Raw genomic sequence first — 19,095 nt, 5'->3', positions numbered from 1 at the left:
TTCTGGTTATAAGCTTTTGTGTGCATGCACACTTCTTCAGAAGAGTTCCTCCTTTATTTGCTTCTGTTTAGAGTACAGAACGCTGATCAGAAGTGTGCATGCACACAAAAGCTTATACCCAGAACAAACTTGGTTGGTCTCTAAGGTGCTACTGGACAATTTTTTAATTAAAAAAAAAAGTTGTAGATGCCTATGTACTTTCAAGGCAGCTGTACATTTTACTGAGCTAACATAATAGGAGAATGCTGAGCGATGTAATGTGGATATGCTCCAAATAATGCATTATGTTGCCACTCAGCAAATCTTCAGTTTAGGCTCCTAAGGAACAACTTAACAAGAGGTTCTCTGCATAAGCCCCATCAAAATGAACTGGAGAAGGTGCAGCACACAATTCTGCACTCCTCATTCCAGATTTTGTGCATGCATCTCTGGAACTCCTCATTCAACCATTGCAAAATGACGTTCTCATTGCAACTGTAAGGGCTATCAAGACAACGATGAAAGACTGGAAGTCAGGCAATAATAGCATTTTGGGAGAAGTTGCTTAAATCACTGTGAACAAAAATAATAGAAAAAGCCCTTTCTGGATCAAAAAATGATTAGTTTTAGTAACTTTAAACTATACTAATGATAGTCCTCATCAAATAATTATTACAGTCGTGCATTTAAGGACTGATCAGACGCCGCAAGGATGGTAGTCAGACAAGGCAGTGGGAGATGGTTGATGAAGGATGGAGCCCACCATCCCTCCTCTGTATACCACATAGGAAACAAGTAGGATATCAATGTAAGGAAGCCCCCCCCCCCCCGCCTCCAGTGGAATGGTGGAGGCGGGATAGAACTCTTGGTTCCTCCTATGCCACCATCCAGAAAACGAGTAAAAACTTTTGAAACTTCGTGGGCTTATTTACAAGGTTAGATTATTATAGCTATTTAAGGACTTAGTAAGAGATACAAAACGACAAAAAAGCAACAAGCTGTTACTTCATAGAATTGACATTCTGTTAAATTGCTTTTCTAAATCTGACAAAATCAAGACCCTGATTAATCCAAGATTTATTTATTTATCAATTGATTTATCAATCAATCAATCAATCAATCAATCAGTGTTACCCAATTTATTATTTAAAGTCTGATTTTCAAACATAAATACAATTCTCAATAAAGTAACAGCACCAGCCTGAGCTCAATGGGACTTAATTCCTATTAAGTGTGTTTAGCATTGTAGTCAATACATTTAGTAGGCTATGGTATGCAAACTTATTTGAGAGTTTGTATCCCAGGAAATCAATGGTGCTTTCTTATCTGTAGATATGTACAAGATAGTGCTGTAGATGAATTTTAAAAACAAACCCAAACTGGGCAAGACTCAGTCAGAATCTAAATCTGAAACATGCTTATAGTTCTAAATGCTTCATTTCTGATGCTACAAATGTAAACATACAGTGGTACCTTGGGTTACATACGCTTCAGGTTACATACTCTGCTAACCCAGAAATAGTACCTCGGGTTAAGAACTTTGCTTCAGGATGAGAACAGAAATCGTACTCCAGCGGCGCGGCGGCAGGCCTCATTAGCTAAAGTGGTGCTTCAGGTTAAGAACAATTTCAGAAAGAAACTGAACTGAAAGTTAAGAACGGACCTCCGGAACGAATTAAGTACTTAAGCCAAGGTACCACTGTATTGTCAAAAGAATAAATCACAGAACCAAGGAGACTAATTTGCTCGGGCGCCCAGGGCCCCAGGGAGTTGGCACCTATGGTTCCCAATATGCTTCATTCTTCTGCTCACCAAGAAGAAATTGATTTAATTGGATATTTGCCTGCAGCATTTCCTCATTTGGGCAGGGAAGAGAACATGTGATACTTGGATGATGGATGGTATACAAATTTAATAAAATAAAAATATTTTTTAAAAGCCCTAAGCTCTCTCTGTATCTTTTCCAGGAGAGAACTGTGGAAAAGGGGCATAACTTCCAACAATCACATCTGAATAGGACCTATTTTGCTTTATTCAGTGTAAGCATATGATTAAACACCAATGCAACATTAATTTTTTCAAGTAAGGAAAAATACAGTAATGGTGAAAGAGCTCTCCTACAGACTGAAACATTAACCTACAGTAGTAACATACCTTTAAGAGGATCATGTTCAGCCCTCATTATATCAATGAGTGAATTTTCCAAGGAATGCATATTCAGACTGTCATACATTCTGTTTCGATCCTAGAAAAGAACAAATACATAGCATTAAAGCTAAAAAAAAAAGGAGAAAAGGACAGTATTTCTAGAATAAGTGAAAGTGTGCTATTGTTATAATAGTCTTCATTTAGCCTTGTAATAAAGGTCTCTACATAAAATTTTCTTCCAACTGTTGGTACAATAAGACACAGATTTTCTCATAGACATTTTTATAAATCAGTTTTTAAAAACTTACTTTTACTATAAACTAAAGGAAATGAAATATTCTATTGTCAGTGCTTTTCCCCACACATTGACCCATCAACCTAGTCATGCTTACTTTGAAACAACTGCCACTGAAGTTTGGCTTACACACAAGTGTATTTAGCATTAACTATATTTAGCATCTAACTAAACAGCTCAGATGCTATTTGGGAATTAGAAGTGAGTGAAATACAGATTGTTATAGAAATATGTTCGAACAACAAATATAATCAAATCTATAAACATTAGTTTTGTGAGAAGCAACCTGTTTGGTTTATATGTCAGTTCAACTAGATCTCGTGCTTTTCCTTTGCAAACACCATATATTTATAAATGATCAGAATATTTAGAAAGAAACAGCCTCTCTCTCTGGACCCAGGGTTGTTAATGTTACAGGGAACATTCAGGAGACAATCACAGGAGGACATCTAGATTTGACCAGGACCATCTAAGTAAAACTGGTAGGGGAATTATGGCACAATCATTATTTATTTCCGAGAAGTGCTTACTGTCCCAAGGAAGAATTAAAAATCAGACTGTTTCTGGTGCTCCTGCTAATATATTCCTCCTCACACAAACAACTCTAGGCATGACACTAAGGTGAACGGGTAGGAAACAGAGAATGAAGAAATCTATCCCATTTCCTTGTAAAGCCTGGAGCAAAATAATGCACGTGCAGATTGTTCTGGCATTTTGTTTCCCTGGTCAGCAAATATTTTTTCTGAGAGACACTTCAAGAGGAGAGAAGTAGGCCATCATCTCAACCTTTACCCTCTAATGATTTGTTTGCTACAGATGCAGCTTCCTTCACATCTAATCTGCCTACTAGTATGGCATACCACACTGCTCTAAACTGTACTATCAGGTTATATTTAATCTGACAATCAGCCATCACCTTGAAATGAAACCAACACTATGAACGCACACACTGCCTTTAACATTGTTAACAATGCTACTGATGTTTTTGATTATCAAAAGGTTTACAGCAGAAAATGTCACTAATTGAGTCATTTGGTTTGTTTAAAAAATGTTTTATTCAGTATTTCTTAACAGAAAGATAAAGCAGCTTATAGTCTAAAATAGTACAGAGACTGAAGCACCTTCTCTGAAGGTCTCAGTTGGAGGAGGGGAGAAGGGATTAATTCCTTCACTTTGGTACCTTGACACACAATGGGTTTTATCTAAGGAATGGAGCAGTAACAAAAAAGGGGGTAACATCATGTCTGACTACTGTTCTTCCTGGCCACCATTCCAGCCAGGAGCCATGTTTCATCTGGCCTATGTGAGAAGTCCCTTCCCCTAAGTGATTTCCAATGGAAGCACATTGAAGAACATAAGAATACAATAATATATACTGAAGAATATAAGAATAGCAGTAGCAGGAATATTACACAGCTGTGGAGAGACTTTACTATGACCCCACATTAGCTCTCTTTGTTACAGTAACACTATAATATGAGCTATTAACTCTTGCTAATGTAACTAATATGCCCCAGAGATTGTTTGATTGGGACTTCCGGGTTGGCGCCATCGTTTAATGGCGGATTCCCTCCGAGCTCCGGAGGGAATTGGCTCTGCAGAGACCAGGTCTTACCGCTGCGGCAACACGGGGACCCTTAAAATCACAGGCGTAGAAGCCTGTGAGCGTAGTGACTCGGCGGGCACCATTTGCGCCCCCCCAATCCGTGAAGGAGCCTTTTTAAAGGCTTCGGAACGGGGACGGTGTGCGGCGCGGTGCTGAGAGTACTCCTTCATCTGCGGAGTGAAGCCGCGAGCCATTATCGGAGAGCGCTGACTTTTTCCTTGGAACATTCAGACTCTAAAACATCAACCCGTGAGTAATACGGAAATTGGAATCTTAAAGAAAAATTTTGTGGATCAGGAACAAGGGGGGAAGGGTTAAAAAGGAAGTCCACCCCCCTTTGTAAACAATTTAAAGCAAAGGACCTGCTAGCTAAGGTCGAGAGAATCTTTTCTTTTTTTAGTAAAAGACTTTAATTTCACGGTTTTGACATTATAATAATTTTTGCTGGAGGATAAAAAGATTAATTTTGGGAGCTGAAGTTTCACCCCCCCGGACCCAGGAGTGTCCCACGAGAGAGCCTGTTGATGAAAGACTTGAAAGTTTGACAGCTGTCAAGTTGGCTGTCGAGATGGAAAAGGAGAACCTAGTTTTTGTTGCTTCTGTTGGTTAATTTGTAATAATTTGTTGAAAATAAGGAAGGGCTGATACAAAATAATCTGACTTTTGGACTTCAGCTGAAAGGAATACTAAGGAACTAAAATCCCCCTAGAGGGGTTTAGTGACATTACAGGAATGGCTGGAGGAAGGAAAATCCAGGCTGAATTGGACAGAGCATTTGTTCTCTTGGGAAAGTTACAAGGCCAATCTGAATTTTTGGCTACGAATGTTACAGCTCTGGACTTAGCAGTAAAGAACATTGTTGAACGTGATAAGGACTTGAAACAAGGAGCCTATCCAATTGAACAAATAGAGAAAACGGAGAGCTTTGACAATATGGAGCAGGTGACAGATGTTGTCCCTGAAGAAAAGGGAGGAGCTGAAACTTTGCAGAAGTTAAAGGAGAGCAACATTTTGAAGCCTGACATGATGACAAAAAAGGAAAATAAAAATCTGATGTGGAGAGCCTGGCCTGAATTGGAGGTGGAAGTTGGAGCCTGGGGGACATTTGGACTTGAAAGGAGTATAAAACAAGATTTGAAGTACCCCATAAGCTTTATCCCTAAAAATGGAGGTCTGGCTGGTAGAAATCTGGATCCTGTTGGGCCGGAGCTTCTTCAAGATTTGGATCCTGTTGGGCTGGAGCTTCTTCGAGATTTGGAGTTTAACATTAAGGACTACCCAAAAGACCGGCAGAGAGGAACTGAGAGAGAATTGAGAGCCTCGGACGTGAGATCTCCAGGCTAAACAGTATATTGAGACTGATGGATTTTTGTTGAGGACTGAAACCGGGAAAAGGGTGGGTGGAGTTTGGGAATCCAAAGGGTATATAAATATAGTTTGTTTTATTTTTACTTTGCTTTGCTATTGGTATGGAAATTGGGAAAGACGTGGAAGGGAAATTTTGGTCGACTTTAGGAAAAATGTTTAAAATGTTTAAGAAAAAATAATGAGGTATAAATATTAATGTGAAAATTTGGTTAAGTTAAAATTGACCTTTTTTTAAATGGCTAAATTAAATGAAAATAAGGTTTGTAAATATAAATTGAGGAAATGGAAGAAAGAAGAAAAATAAAATAATAATGTGTTAGAATAAATTAAATTAAGTTAAAATGGAGAAGTAAATTAAGGATTTGCTGAGCCAATAATTTAAATTGGAATAAAAGAAGGGGAGGTGTGAGGAGGTCTGAGAAACAAGTTAAAAGAAAATAAGTATTTGAACTTTCAGGTGTTTTTAATTGTTTTTATTTTTTTAAGTTTTGGATTTTTGTGGTTTTTTTCGGTTTATTTTTGTCTTTGTTGTTATATGTGTTGTTCTTTTTTGAAAATGCTAATAAACATTAATTTTTTAAAAAAGAGATTGTTTGATTGGAGGCTACACATCTTTAAATATTCAATCATCCTAAAAGACCCTTCAATTTAGCATCTATTTCCATAATATGTTACATTAGACACTGAAAAAGGACCATCCTAAAATGATGGAACTGGAAAAATAAACATGGAGGCCACTTGCAGAAAATGGAATAGTATAAGCAGCAACCCAATAGTGGTGGTAGAGGACTGCTGTCTAATTTAACTCTTGAACACAAAAGTGTAGTTTTCCAGGAATGTAAATTTAGATTTTTCACATGATGAGAAAGAAAAATTAAGGATTGCATACATGTAGTTTTTCCTTTATGGTTGAATGTCTAATTTCTACTTAAAAAACCAGACACCCACTTTCAAACATAGACTAATTAGATTTGTTCATGATACATCAGTTTAACATTCTGTATTATTATACAGAGGGTCAACACCCACATACTCATCTAAATATTTACTGTTTATGCGATTCAAACAAAGCAAAATAGCATCTGATCTGATAAGACTTCAAGGAAACCAGCTTGACTTGTAGCTCAAAACTGTCACTACAGCTCAAGTTGGTTAGTGATCATCTTGCAGGAAATGCACACCGTTCTGTAGAGTACAGTATAGTAAACCTTCCTTGCCATTACTTTTAAAATTATTGTCTGGTTTTAACTTCTCAGGCATGCTATTTTGCGTTCTATAATTTACTTCCATGCAATACAATCCCATCCTTATTTCTAAAGAGAATCATCTGAACAAAAGTCCAATAATGGACTCAAGAGAACATGAAGCTGCAGCACTGCTGAAGCAAATCTAAACATTGCAGCCCCATGTAAGAGAATTCCAGGAGTATATAAATTATTCTTAAAATTGTATTATTGCATGCTACCCAGTTTCTTCTCTTGCAGCTACCCATTAAATATGTATTATAGTGGCCTCTATAGTACTGACAAATCAGGGAAAGGGGAGCTATGATTTTAAGCCTATATATCACATCTGTGTATCACCTCCAATTTCTCAGATGCTTCATCGTAATGAAGGCAAATTTCTTGCCATAGGAACCCGCTTTTTTTTGTTTTAAAGCAGACATGGAGAAACATGTGGCCCTCCAGATGGTTTCTACTCCAACTGCCATTAGCTCAAGCCAGCAGAGCCGATGATCGGCAATGATGGGAGTTGTAGTGCAGGAACATCTGGAGGACCATAGGTTTCCCATCCCCAACTTAAAGCAACATATACATTGACTGCCATATAATAATACAATACTGAACAATGTCGGTACTAAATATGGGCATAATTGTAACTTGTGCTGGTTTATCCTAGTTTATTGAAAAGGGTGTGGGATCATTGTCTCTTGGGAAAAACCATTACTCCAACTATTAGCTTTTCTAATCTTGGCTGCCCTTTTATTCCTAAAGCATTTACTTAGAATTAAATCCCTATGGATTGACTTTAGCTGTAGTAGCACAAAAAACATGAAAGATTCCAAGTATCTAAAGTAGCAATCTACACATTGCAAAAGATCCAATACTGCCCAGCACTGGCAAACATCTACACATTATGGTCCACAACAATTCACTTTTTCAGTCTAAAAGACTTCTGAAAACCAGTTCACAAGTTTTTCAAAAATTTAGATTTACAACACAGACTAGCCCGTTAAAGTATTAGTAGTGTGCTTCCAAAGCTCCTTTGTGACAGCTGGGGGGGGGGGTTGGGGTGTGTGTGTGTGTGTGTGTGTGTGTGTGTGTGTGTGTGAGGGAGAGAGAGAGAGAGAGAGAGAGAGAGAGAGAGAGAGAACTGTAGGTGTTTTGCATGAATTATTTTAATGGTATAATTCATGTTTATGTTTTTAGATGTGTCGTAAGAAACTTGGAGACCATTGGGTAACAAGTGACTACCAAATCTAAGAAATAAAACAACAACAACCATTATCACCAAACTTTGAATCTGAGTTTGACCTGAGTGTCCAATGCATTGTAGAACCTGAAGGACAAAACATGCACAAATATGTATAGTCAGTAGGGTTCCTCCAATCAATGTTGTAATTTGAAGGTTGTAATCTAATACTCACTTACTAGGAAGGAAACTGCACTAGAACTTACTCTTGGGTAAACATGCTTAGGATTGCACTGTATGTTAGCTAATGTCCAAACGCATGGATGACCCACTGAACAAACCTACAACCGTGTCCAACAATGTTCATGTGAATGTAACAGGGATTCTGCACTAGCAACCGACATTTTAATAGCAAGAGTACACAACACTATTTTCTCCCAAAGGAGCAACATGTTCAATGAGGTTACAAGAGGCTATCCTTGAGCACTCCTTGGTTCTGCTGCCTACAGTGCTAGACAGTGTTACCAGGGAACAGCAACAGAGGGACCTTACTCCTGCAACATTCGCATGAATAAACAATGAAGGAGCCAGAACAGAATGTTACTCTTCTCTTTAAAGAGCAGCCTGTACCCTTGTTTCTTCCTCATTTTAATTCTTCACTCAGTGTAAACAGTACAGAAATTAAATAACTGCAAGTACTTAAAGCACATTTGTTAATCTGAAGTTTCCTCAAATATGACCTAAGTGCTTGGGACATTTGCAGGCATCTAGTCACTCTCTTACAGTGTTGTTCACACAACAGAAGGTCCAACACACACTCTCTCTCTCTCTCTCTCTATATATATAAAAACACCCCACAAACTTATACAGTGGTACATTTTGTTACGAACTTAATTTGCTCCAGAGGTCCATTCTTAAGCTGAAACGATTCTTAACCTGAAGTACCACTTTAGCTAATGGGGCCTCCCGCTGCCACCACCGGTGCGCAATTTCTGTTCTCAGTCTGGGGCGAAGTTCTTAACCCGAGGTACTACTTCCGGGTTAGCGGAGTTTGTAACCCGAGGTGTTTGTAACCCAAAGTACCACTATAATTTATTAACTACATCTTTAAACACTGGCAAAAAACAAATGTCAGCATCAAATGCATCTTAGACCAGGGGTCATTTCAAGGCCAGGCAATCACTACTGAGAAGGTCCATTCCGTGCCACCATGCTACATCCTGTGTCTGGTGGTGGAGCCATGAAAAATGCGTCTCCTGTTGATCTTAACACATGGATAAGCCCATGAGGGCGGAATTATTCACATATTCAGGCCACAAGTCATTCATGGTTTCATATATCTACACCATCACCTTGGATTGGGATTGGAAATATATAGGCAGCCACCACAGGTTCTTCAGGACTAGTGCTATATTGTCCTAACCTGGTGTACCTAGTTAACTTCCTAGCAGCTGCATTCTACAGCTTCCCAAACAGCCCCCCGAAGAGCTTTACAGCAATCAAAATAGGATGTTATCAGAGCAAGTGTTACCATGGGAATGGAGCTGGGGAACCATGCAGAACTTTTATGAAATTTTACAATTATAGCAAAGTATGTATCTCAAATATAAAATCACTAAACAAACAAAGCAAAAATAATAATCTGGGTCAATATAGGTTTTTTAAAAATCCCCTAAAATACATGAAATCAATTACAGAGAAACTGTTGTGGACTGACAATAATGTCAATACTAGGTTATACTTACTCAACTTTGTTATCTGTCAGGTAGAGGACAACCATGTTCCTTCATGTTTGTAAAAACAGTAAAATCATGCCAAGCTGCCAAAAACAAGTCATGTCCACATTGACTCAATTTCCACATCCACTTAAATTATGTATCAATTTCTCAAGTAATGCTGCCTCTTTAGACCTTTTGGTAGCAAGAATCTATAGTTACTGGACAGAAGTCACACCAGGCCCATGCCACCAACACTGACTGCAGATAACAAACTGTTTATTAGTTTACTACTTTTCATATTTCTATGATGACCTAGAAATAAATTTAAAAGAGCCAGTTGCAGAGAGTTTTTTGTAGCCTGTCTTGTAATGGCTCTAATTTTACAAAAACTCACTGGCAAAATTCCCAAACTCTGTGGCTTCCCCACCACATATGAAGGTACGTTTTAATTACCTGAACTCTCTCCAACACAATGGAGAGGATTTATGGTTGATATGACATACTTCTGTGGAATAAGATAGCAGTTATGACTTAGTTTTACTAATGATCTCTTAATCAGAGTTATTGATTTGAAAGGTTTATCCCAAAGTGAGATCAGTTGTCCATCATCTATTTCTACTTAATTAATTTCTTTTCAGCACATACAAAGACTATCTACTGCACCTTCCTCATGGTTTATCAGTAACCTATACATGTTTGGGGCCAAACCCGTCTTACTACTCACAGTCTCCAGCAAACAAAGTAAGCCTTCTATAGGCAACATGATAAATCTCAGGCTTCAACGAAAGAAGAGCACAGCTGAACCCAAGAGAACCATGATAGTAATGTGGCTCTAAAATTCTCTCTAACCATGTGTTCAGTAATTAGTGTTCTGCATAAAGAAATTGGAGAACCAATACAACCACTTAGCACACCATACCTCAGACTCAAAAGCTCTGTGTCTATTGAAGAAAGAGGGATGAAAGACTAACAGCAACAATGGAGACACGGCTGGCATTAAAATAGACATTTTAGATTCCTGTAATGGTTCTAGGGGTTGCTCGTGCGTAAGCCGGTGCTTATCTCCCCGGCTGGGTGCAAACATCTGGCTGGGTTGCCAAAGTGAACCTTTTCTGTCCGGACAGCCACTCACCCGTGGCTGCCTCAATCACTGGCAGAATCCATCAGTGGGCGTTTCTTAAACTTCTTCCAGCAAAGAAGCTCTTTGACACCTAGTCTCCTCCTACTCTCTCTGAGCGAAAGCCTTCTGCGCAAGGAGCGTGTGGGCAACGGAGGACCCCTACTCTCCCCGCTGGTCCCAGGCAAGGAGTCATGGGACCGCCTCGCCGCTTCCCCCATCTGCCCCCCTTCTCCACTGGTGCTACGCTGATTCTCTTCCCCAGAAGATGGGCTGCTTCTCCCGATCCCTGGACACTCTCTGGAATCCCTCTGGCTTTTGCTCTCTCCCTCCGGCACTGATGGCAGTTCCCTGACAATTTCCAAACCTTAAACTTTTGCAGCATCACACAATTGTTGAGCCAATGGAAGGACCTAAATTTAATATTTAAGAAGAGGAAATACACCTAAGAACACAACCTAGGAGTACCAAGTAGTCTTCACCTTGTGCCAAAATGATTGTGAAGGTGAGACTGGCACCAGGGAAGCCTCTCAGGGGACAGCTGATATGCTACCAACAAGAAGGCCCTTCTCCTGGTAGCTACCATTTGGCAAGGGTATTAGGAGTAGAGACCTTGAAGAGTAGGGATAGGGAAGAAATTAGATATCATTTATATTTAAAGGTGAACCTGCCCAATGTTCACTTCTGAAACAATATAAGAACCAAATGGAGCTATCATTCGAAATTTGCACTTATCTGAATTTTGAAGTGCAACTCTGCAACCAATGTCTATAAAATTGCCTGTATCAGTGGAAAGTGTTCATAAAAATGAATATATTTATGAAAATAACATACAAAATATTAGGGGGAATTCTTGCAAAATGTGTAGTCAAAACTGTACAATAAACATGTAATTATTAGAAGAAATCTTTACTAAAATGCTGATAAATTTTCATTATTAATATTTCTAATCCACGAATTGCTGCAGAAATTTGGAAAACTGAAATTAGAAAAATCAGAAACTGAGACCACCAAAGTTGAAAGGTATGAGATAGAAGACTATCTCAAAATGTGGGTGGATATAACTGGGCGAAGATTATTTTAAAATGTCCTGGCCCTAAGCCAATTGAGGGCATTTAAGGTTAAAACCAAGAGTCAGAAAAGAGACTGGGACCTCATCTGCACGATACATTTAATGCAGTATCATATCATTTTAAATAGTTGTTGGGTTTCCCCAAAGAATCCTGGGAACTGTAGTTTAAGGATTGAGAGTTGTTAGAAGACCCCTGGTTTGACAGCCAATCCCTCTTCCCTGGGAATTGTAGTTCTGTAGGGAAAAAGGTCTCTCCTAACAACTCTCTCTCTGCATCTTTAACAAATGACAGTTCCCAGGATTCTTTGGGAGAAGCCATGATTGTTTAAAGTATTATGATGCTGCTTTTAATGTATACTGTGGTACCTCCGGTTACGAACTTAATCCATTCCGGAGGTCTGTTCTTAAGCCGAAACCGTTCTTAACATGAGGTGCGCTTTCGCTCATGGGGCCTCCCGCTGCTGCTGCACCGCCGGTGTGCGACTTCCGCTCGCACCCGGGGCAAAGCTCACAACAAGGGGCAACTACTTCCGGGTTAGCAGAGCTCATTACCTGAAGCATTTGTTAGGAGGACGGGATGTAACATGAGGTTCCACTGTAGTGCAGATGAGGTCTGTCAGCCACAGTGTAGCTGATAAGACACCAGCATACTGTTATTGAATCATCTAGACCCAGTTCACTATCTTGCAGCCCAACTGTACTTTCTGGATTTTTTTTTTTAAAGAGCCTGCATACACAGTGTTAAAATAATCCTGAGTATGTTTATGTGACACTCTTGGGCAAAATGGTACCTATGAGGAGTATCTCTGGCACCTGCCATGCTTCTGAACCCATATATATATTCTCACTGTCCCCAACATTATGTGCTGGTAAGGACAGGTTACCTTTGCTTCCCTTGAGAAGTATGCAACAATGAAGGAGGAAACTGGAAGAGCAGCACTCTTTTTAACTGCCCAGAGTGGCTGGGGCAACCCAGCCAGATGAGCGGAATATAAGTAATAAAATTATTATTATTTCAGCTCTGTGCTCCTCATGAATTGGGTCAGCAGCTGAAATGCTGATCTAAGCTTTGAAAAGCACATTGAGTTGAAGTGAAGTGGGAAAGAACATTACCCTTCCAACTTTGTCTTTCATCTTTCTATACTTTTCAAGGCTCAGACTGCAACCTGAGCAGCTGAACAAAAAGCAGAGTGGCCAAGAAGGTAGGAAGGGAAGGATAGCTGAAGCAGAGCAAATGTCAATTCGAGTTTTCCATGGATTGAAGTTTGCTCTGACAGAGCTTTAAAGAGCAGGTTTTCATGGTGGAGGGAGAGGTGCTTTGACACAGAGCTTTAAATTGCAGACAGTGTCTGTAAGGAATGGAGGAAAGGTAAGTGTGGAAAAGTGCACAAGAGAAACAGACAGACAGATGGAACACCCACATACGGAAGCTGGATCCAGTGAAATGGATACCATTGGAACTGACTAAATTTTCAGTTTCCCCCACCTCTTTCAAATCACAGATCCCAGCTGTCTTCATTGACTAAACCGTAAAAATAATAGGATTTAGTTCCCAATACGACACAGATCCATATAGATTCTCAAAATTTTTCAAAGGATCCAGTCAAACTACCATCAAATTGTAGTTCACATCTGTGTTCTGTGATTTGTTGCTGATTTTATTGGCATACTGTGTAAAAAAATATGAAGCTCCATGAGGATCTGTACCTTGAATCAATATTTTAGGGTGCTAACAAGCACTGCATCTGATTTTTTACCATGCAGTCTACCACTGCAAAGTTTAATTTAACATAAGAACCCCATATAACATAATGCAAATTCAAAAGGATCCATTTTAATCCTATTATGAATGTGTCCACAGATCCTAAAAATGTTTGTGACCTCTGTATTGTTGAAGTAGGAGGTTTAACAGGGTCTGGATAAGTGGTGTCAGGCCATCTCCTCCCAGATATGCTTGCTGTTGGTGTATCAGCCAAGGTACTCTAAACCTTGGAAGTCTCTTGACACAAATGATGCAAGCTTTCCTGCCTACATCGCTACCTGAATAAAGTGTGCTCTAAAGTAAAAAGGTTATACCACAATTCTCTTTGCTGCAATACATTAATATGTAATTCCTTCTGAAACTTGCACACACAGTTGTTCAGAACCTCTGATTACCTCCAAGTGATTTCCAAACAAGAAAAAGAACTATCAGTAAGGTCAGAATAATGCAAAATAAGAATATGTATTTCCTGGATACAAAACTAACACAGAGAAAAAACAACAGAAGTTGTTACTCAAGTCTAATATTTTTTCTTTTTGGAACCACGGATTTCGATATGTTTGCTCTTCAAAAGCTGTAACAAATAATTGAGCAAGGGTCATAGGCCATGACAGCTTTACCACTGTCGTGACTATATGAGCTTTACAATTTTTTTTAGCAATGATAAAGGAACAATAAAATAGCTACATGTTAAAGTGGCAAAGTATAAAAAAGCTGCATATTAAAAGCTGGAAGACTATGGGGAAACTACTTTAAGATATAGCAGTTGCAGCTTGAAAAAAAATCTATCAGATTTCTAGTGCAAGATATGGAAACTGCTAGTTCAATATATCTTGGATTCAGTTTTGCTGAAATGAACCTGTAATCTCTGCATATGTTATTAACAATGTAGTATTTATAGCTCTCTATAATGCATTTTCCTCAAATGCTGGCATTTCTAAGTTGCAAATGGGTTAAAATTCACATATTGAACTACTTAGGGTAAGGTTTCTGGAGCGAAATTAACATATTTGCCCAAGGTTTGAATACAATCTCTAAAAAAAATATTTTACTTGTTCATGGGATATCCAAGATGGATCACATTGTCACTGAGCCAGTCTAATAAAAACACCAGTTTGGATTATTTGTAATGCAACTGTAGGCTTAGCACTACAATCCTTTTTCCTAATCATAAAATAATTTTCTGCTTCACCCTTCAGCTACATCTGATAAATTTTAATGATATCTGGGAATCTCATAGTCTTATCTGGGATAAAAATCAACAGGTTTCTAAAAAAGCTCCCTTTTGGTTAAATTCATAATGATTTCATTATCATTTATATGAGAATTCCTTGCTTCAAGGTAATGCCCAGTGAAGGAAATAAATAATCCTAACTTCACCTATACACAGGTGATGGTGGGGAGGTCTAAACTGACAGTCACAGACCAGAAGATAAAAAATAGCACAATGAAAATGTAAAGTTTGCATGTTGCAGCTGGGATAGCAACAGCAAATTCCATGTTGGGAATGATTAAGGGGACTGAAAAGAAAATTGCTAGTCTCTCCATCTCAAGGAGGACAACATAGAACAGAAGAAGGTACATAAAAGGACAAGAAGAATGATAAAGGTAATGAAACATCTTCTCTATGAGGAAAGGCAAAAGTATTTGGAACTATTTAGCATAGTAAAAGATTTATTGAGGAAGGAATATGGCAGAAGTTTATAAAATTATACACAATCTGGACAGAGTGAAGAAACACTGGGTCCATTCAGATGTCATGCTAAGTCATGGTTCAAGGTGATGTGAGTGAGCCTACTCTCTTCCCACTTTTTCTGTTTGCCTTTGTTTCCCAAACCATAACTAAGAGCCAAAGTGGAAAGTTCTGAACTCCTTCTCTTGGTCATGTGGGTTGAAGCAGAGTGAATAGGACTAGGCAGTGTCCGAAACTCAGATACATAAGCTCAGTGCCAAATGGCTCCATAAAACAAGGTTAGAGTCAGCAAAACAAAATGTCTAGGGGTAAGATGGCTCTAAAGTCTTATATGATGGACTATGACTGATTATCAATTAAATAACTAGCTAGTTCAGATGACAACCTTGAGCTAGGTTAAGAACTTTGAGAACTTAAAGTCACTCGATCCAGGGAGAGTCCACATATATATTAGCCTATTCCTACCTCTTTTTCATAACTGTGACTGCTGCTGCCCAGGCTGCCCAGAAAAAGCATTTTGGTTCCTGAAATTATTTTCAATTGTACAGATAAAATGTAACTGATAGAATTGTACAGGGTGTGGTATTAGTGTGTGAAAACAGTCCAATAAACCTCAGGCATGCACTTCCAGGTGGTGGAGATGTCAGACACCATCCAGGCATCTTCATTTGGTCACAAGTGTCAAAAACCAGGTGCAAAATGTGTCTGGCTAATTCCGAACACTGGGCCTGGGAGGAGGTTAGGTGCATTCATGCAACACTAAGCCATTCACTTTCTCCCTGTTCCACAATGCTGCAACTCCAGTTCTTATATTCTTAATTACCCTCATCCAAATGAGATATTTAAACTGATAGACAAGACCACCAAACCTTAATTTTCTTAAGAGTCTGCAGTTATTCTTAATTACATTAATATACTGTATATCCTTCTTAAGAATTCACCAAGATATTTTACAGACCTTTCAGTCCATTCTAACCTCCCTAGAAATAACTTATTTAAAGTTGAAAGCTATTACTCTGGTTTTTGATATTATGTTGCTTTAATCCAAGTTATATTCAAATATTTTACTGTTTTTTAAAAAACCTCAAATGTGGAACTGGAGTTCCCTTACCAAAAAATATGCGACTTGCTGTCACACAGGACCTTGGTCTCCTACCTCCATCATTTCTCTAAGCCAGACTGTCATGTATCTCCCACTAATTCTACTCACATGGGAAAAGGTACTTAAGAAGCCTACCTGGGCTATGTGACAAATCTGACAAAATGACTATGGCTCTCATTGGTCAGAAAGATCCAAAGGTCACTCTCTTCAGGGAGAGGGGAGAAGGGAGAGGAGAGAGAGTATTTAAAAACTGAGCTGCTCTTGCAACTTTTGTCCCTCTCATAATCAGGAATCCAGGCTGGCTCTTCCATATCACCAGGAAGCTAACCAGCCTCCCTGCCTATGTGAAAGTAGACTGAGATCATTGTGCTATTAGCAATTAGAATAAAAGTAATCAGGTGTTAGAGCCTTCCGGCTCTTTTTAATATTTCTGTTGGACCTTATTGCCCTTTTCCTTGTGTACTCTTAATAAACTTTCACAACTGAACTAGTGGAATCAGTATGTGACTGCCACCCTCAGGATTCGGGAATCACCACGCACCTAGGTTGCTTTGGGTTTAACGCTATTGAAATCTAAGAACAGAGTTAGGAAATCCAGTAATTTGCCCTATTGTCAGGGAAAAACAGAGCGCTGGAGAGCTGACTTTACACTCTACATAAATTGCAAGGGATTGGCTGGAGACATGAAGCCTGCTAATCCAGGGTCCCGGAATTTAACCATTAATTGGATATCCTCATTCCCTACCCCTTGTTTCTGGGGATATAGGTGACCAAAAAGAAGTGGTGGCAGCAGCAACTACTGGATATTAAGACTCAACTCTTAGTACTGCAGGGCAAAGAAAGGGGTGTGAGACGCTGTCCTAAGTATCCTCCCTTCTTCATGTCTATCACTAAAGCTGACCTCAACATGGGATTAGAAAGAAGCCAATTGATATTTAAAACTATGGAGATAAGGGTTTAAGTCAGATAACTGCATGACTAAGATAATAATAATAATAATAATAATAATAATAATAATAATAATAATAATAATAATATTTATTTATACCCCGCCCTCCTCAGCCAAGGCCAGGCTCAGGGCGCCTAACAAGCAATAATAAAAACAAGATGCCTTAAATTAGGCATAATGTGAAGAACTGGAAAAGAGAGGGGCTTTTTATACCTGAAAAAACAATAAAAATTACAATATGGGTGATTCAATGAAATTTATTGGCAATTGATCAAAGGAAGACAAAAGAAAGGACATCTTCACACAATGCATCATGAGAGTTCTCTTGGCACAATAAATGGTGAAGACCAGGGAGTGAGATGACTTTAAAGGGGGATTAGACAAATTCATGGAGCATATGTTTATCAGCTATTAATCATGTACACTAAATGGAGTCTCCAGATTCAGAGGAAGAGTATCTCAAAGTACAATGGGGGAGGGTATTGTATTCATGCTTTGCACAAATCCTAATCTAAAATACTTCCATATGAGAAACTGCACAAGTCCTGCACATAAAACTTTACATGTGAAAACAGCATTAAATGTGAGGAAAAGCTACAATTCATGACAACCTACTAATGTGTCAACAACTTTCTACTATAGGCACGGGGCACTATTACATGCATACATAGATTCATCAAGGTGTTTCAGTCCAGACAACAGGAAGAGATTGCTCTACAGTGGTGCCCCGCAAGACGAATGCCTCGCAAAATGAAAAACGCGCAAGACGAAAGGGTTTTTCAGTTTTTGCGTCGCTTCGCTAGACGAATTTCCCCATGGGCTTGCTTCGCAAGATGAAACGTCTTGCAAGTTCTTGCAAGTTTTTTTCCTTTTTCTTAAAGCCGCTAAGCCGTTAATAGACGCTAAGTCGCTAATAGCTGCTAAGCCGCTAATAGCCGTGCTTCGCAAGACGAAAAAACCGCAAGACGAAGAGACTCGCGGAACGGATTAATTTCGTCTTGCGAGGCACCACAGTATTACAGAGACAAACTACATGTGATGCACAAGATCTGTGATTAGATACTGATGGCATATTTTATTTTTTTGCTAAAAGTGCATATGAACGAGGGTATTTGACATCTAGATCAGGGAGCGCAAGATGTATAGGGCAAAACATACAGGTGCAATCAGAGAAATGGGGTTTGAGGGGGGAAATGAACTGGAAAATTCGATCTCATTGTCTAGCCTGCAAATTAGGGTAATTTGCAGGTTAACTTACATCTGAAAACTTTCAGTTAGCATGGGGGGAGGGAGAGTAGAATTTGGTGCCCTACAGAGTTCTAATTTAGTATGGCTGTTTTATTTGTATTTAATGCACTAAGCTAAAACTTTTGAAAGTGCCTAGCTTGTCTAAAACTATTTGAAATTTGTTTCTGCACATCCATACTTAGTTTCCACAGAAAATAAAGCTACAAAATGTTCTGCCCCACATGACTGGGTATAGTTTGTGCTCATATTCCACTCCACGGGGAAAGTATTGTTGGGGTTCTAGTATACTAGCTTCTGCATAGCATTTTAGAGCACCAAAGGTAATAAGGCCACCAAGACCCCTAGATCCTTTCCCCATGTACTGCTAGTAAGCCAGGTCCTATATTTGTGCATCTGGTTCTTCTTGCCTAAGTGCAGAACCTTACATTTGCCCCTACTGAAATTCATTTTGTTAGCTTGTGCCCAGTTCTTCAATCTGTTAAGGTCATTTTGAATTCTGATTTTGTCTTCTGCAGCATTAGCTACCCCTCCCAGTTTGGTGTCATCTGCAAATTTGATTAGCATCCCCTCAATTTCTTCATCCAAGTCATTTATAAAGACATTAAACAACAACAGGCCCAAGACAG

General features: G+C 39.0%; 1 protein-coding gene and 1 long non-coding RNA gene across 5 annotated transcripts in view; one reads left to right on the top strand and one right to left on the bottom strand.

Annotated features, from left to right (window-relative positions):
* Positions 1-19,095, top strand: part of LOC310825230 — a 315,724-nt gene that overhangs the window by 21,188 nt on the left and 275,441 nt on the right. The gene's annotated exons all lie outside the window — the stretch shown is intronic.
* The window catches only part of CPEB2 (cytoplasmic polyadenylation element binding protein 2), a 65,787-nt gene that overhangs the window by 35,560 nt on the left and 11,132 nt on the right, over positions 1-19,095 (bottom strand). For all 4 annotated transcript variants that reach the window (XM_083698281.1, XM_083698283.1, XM_083698282.1 and 1 more), the window contains exon 3: positions 2,134-2,224. In XM_083698281.1, coding sequence (XP_083554407.1) covers positions 2,134-2,224 — 91 coding nt within the window. The remainder of the gene's footprint in view (positions 1-2,133; positions 2,225-19,095) is intronic.

The sequence above is a fragment of the Podarcis gaigeae genome (assembly GCF_964106915.1).
Source record: "Podarcis gaigeae genome assembly, chromosome: 9".
NCBI classification, from domain to species: Eukaryota; Metazoa; Chordata; class Lepidosauria; order Squamata; family Lacertidae; genus Podarcis; species Podarcis gaigeae.
Note: the sequence above shows the minus strand (reverse complement) of the source record. Positions and strands in the feature narration are given on the sequence as shown.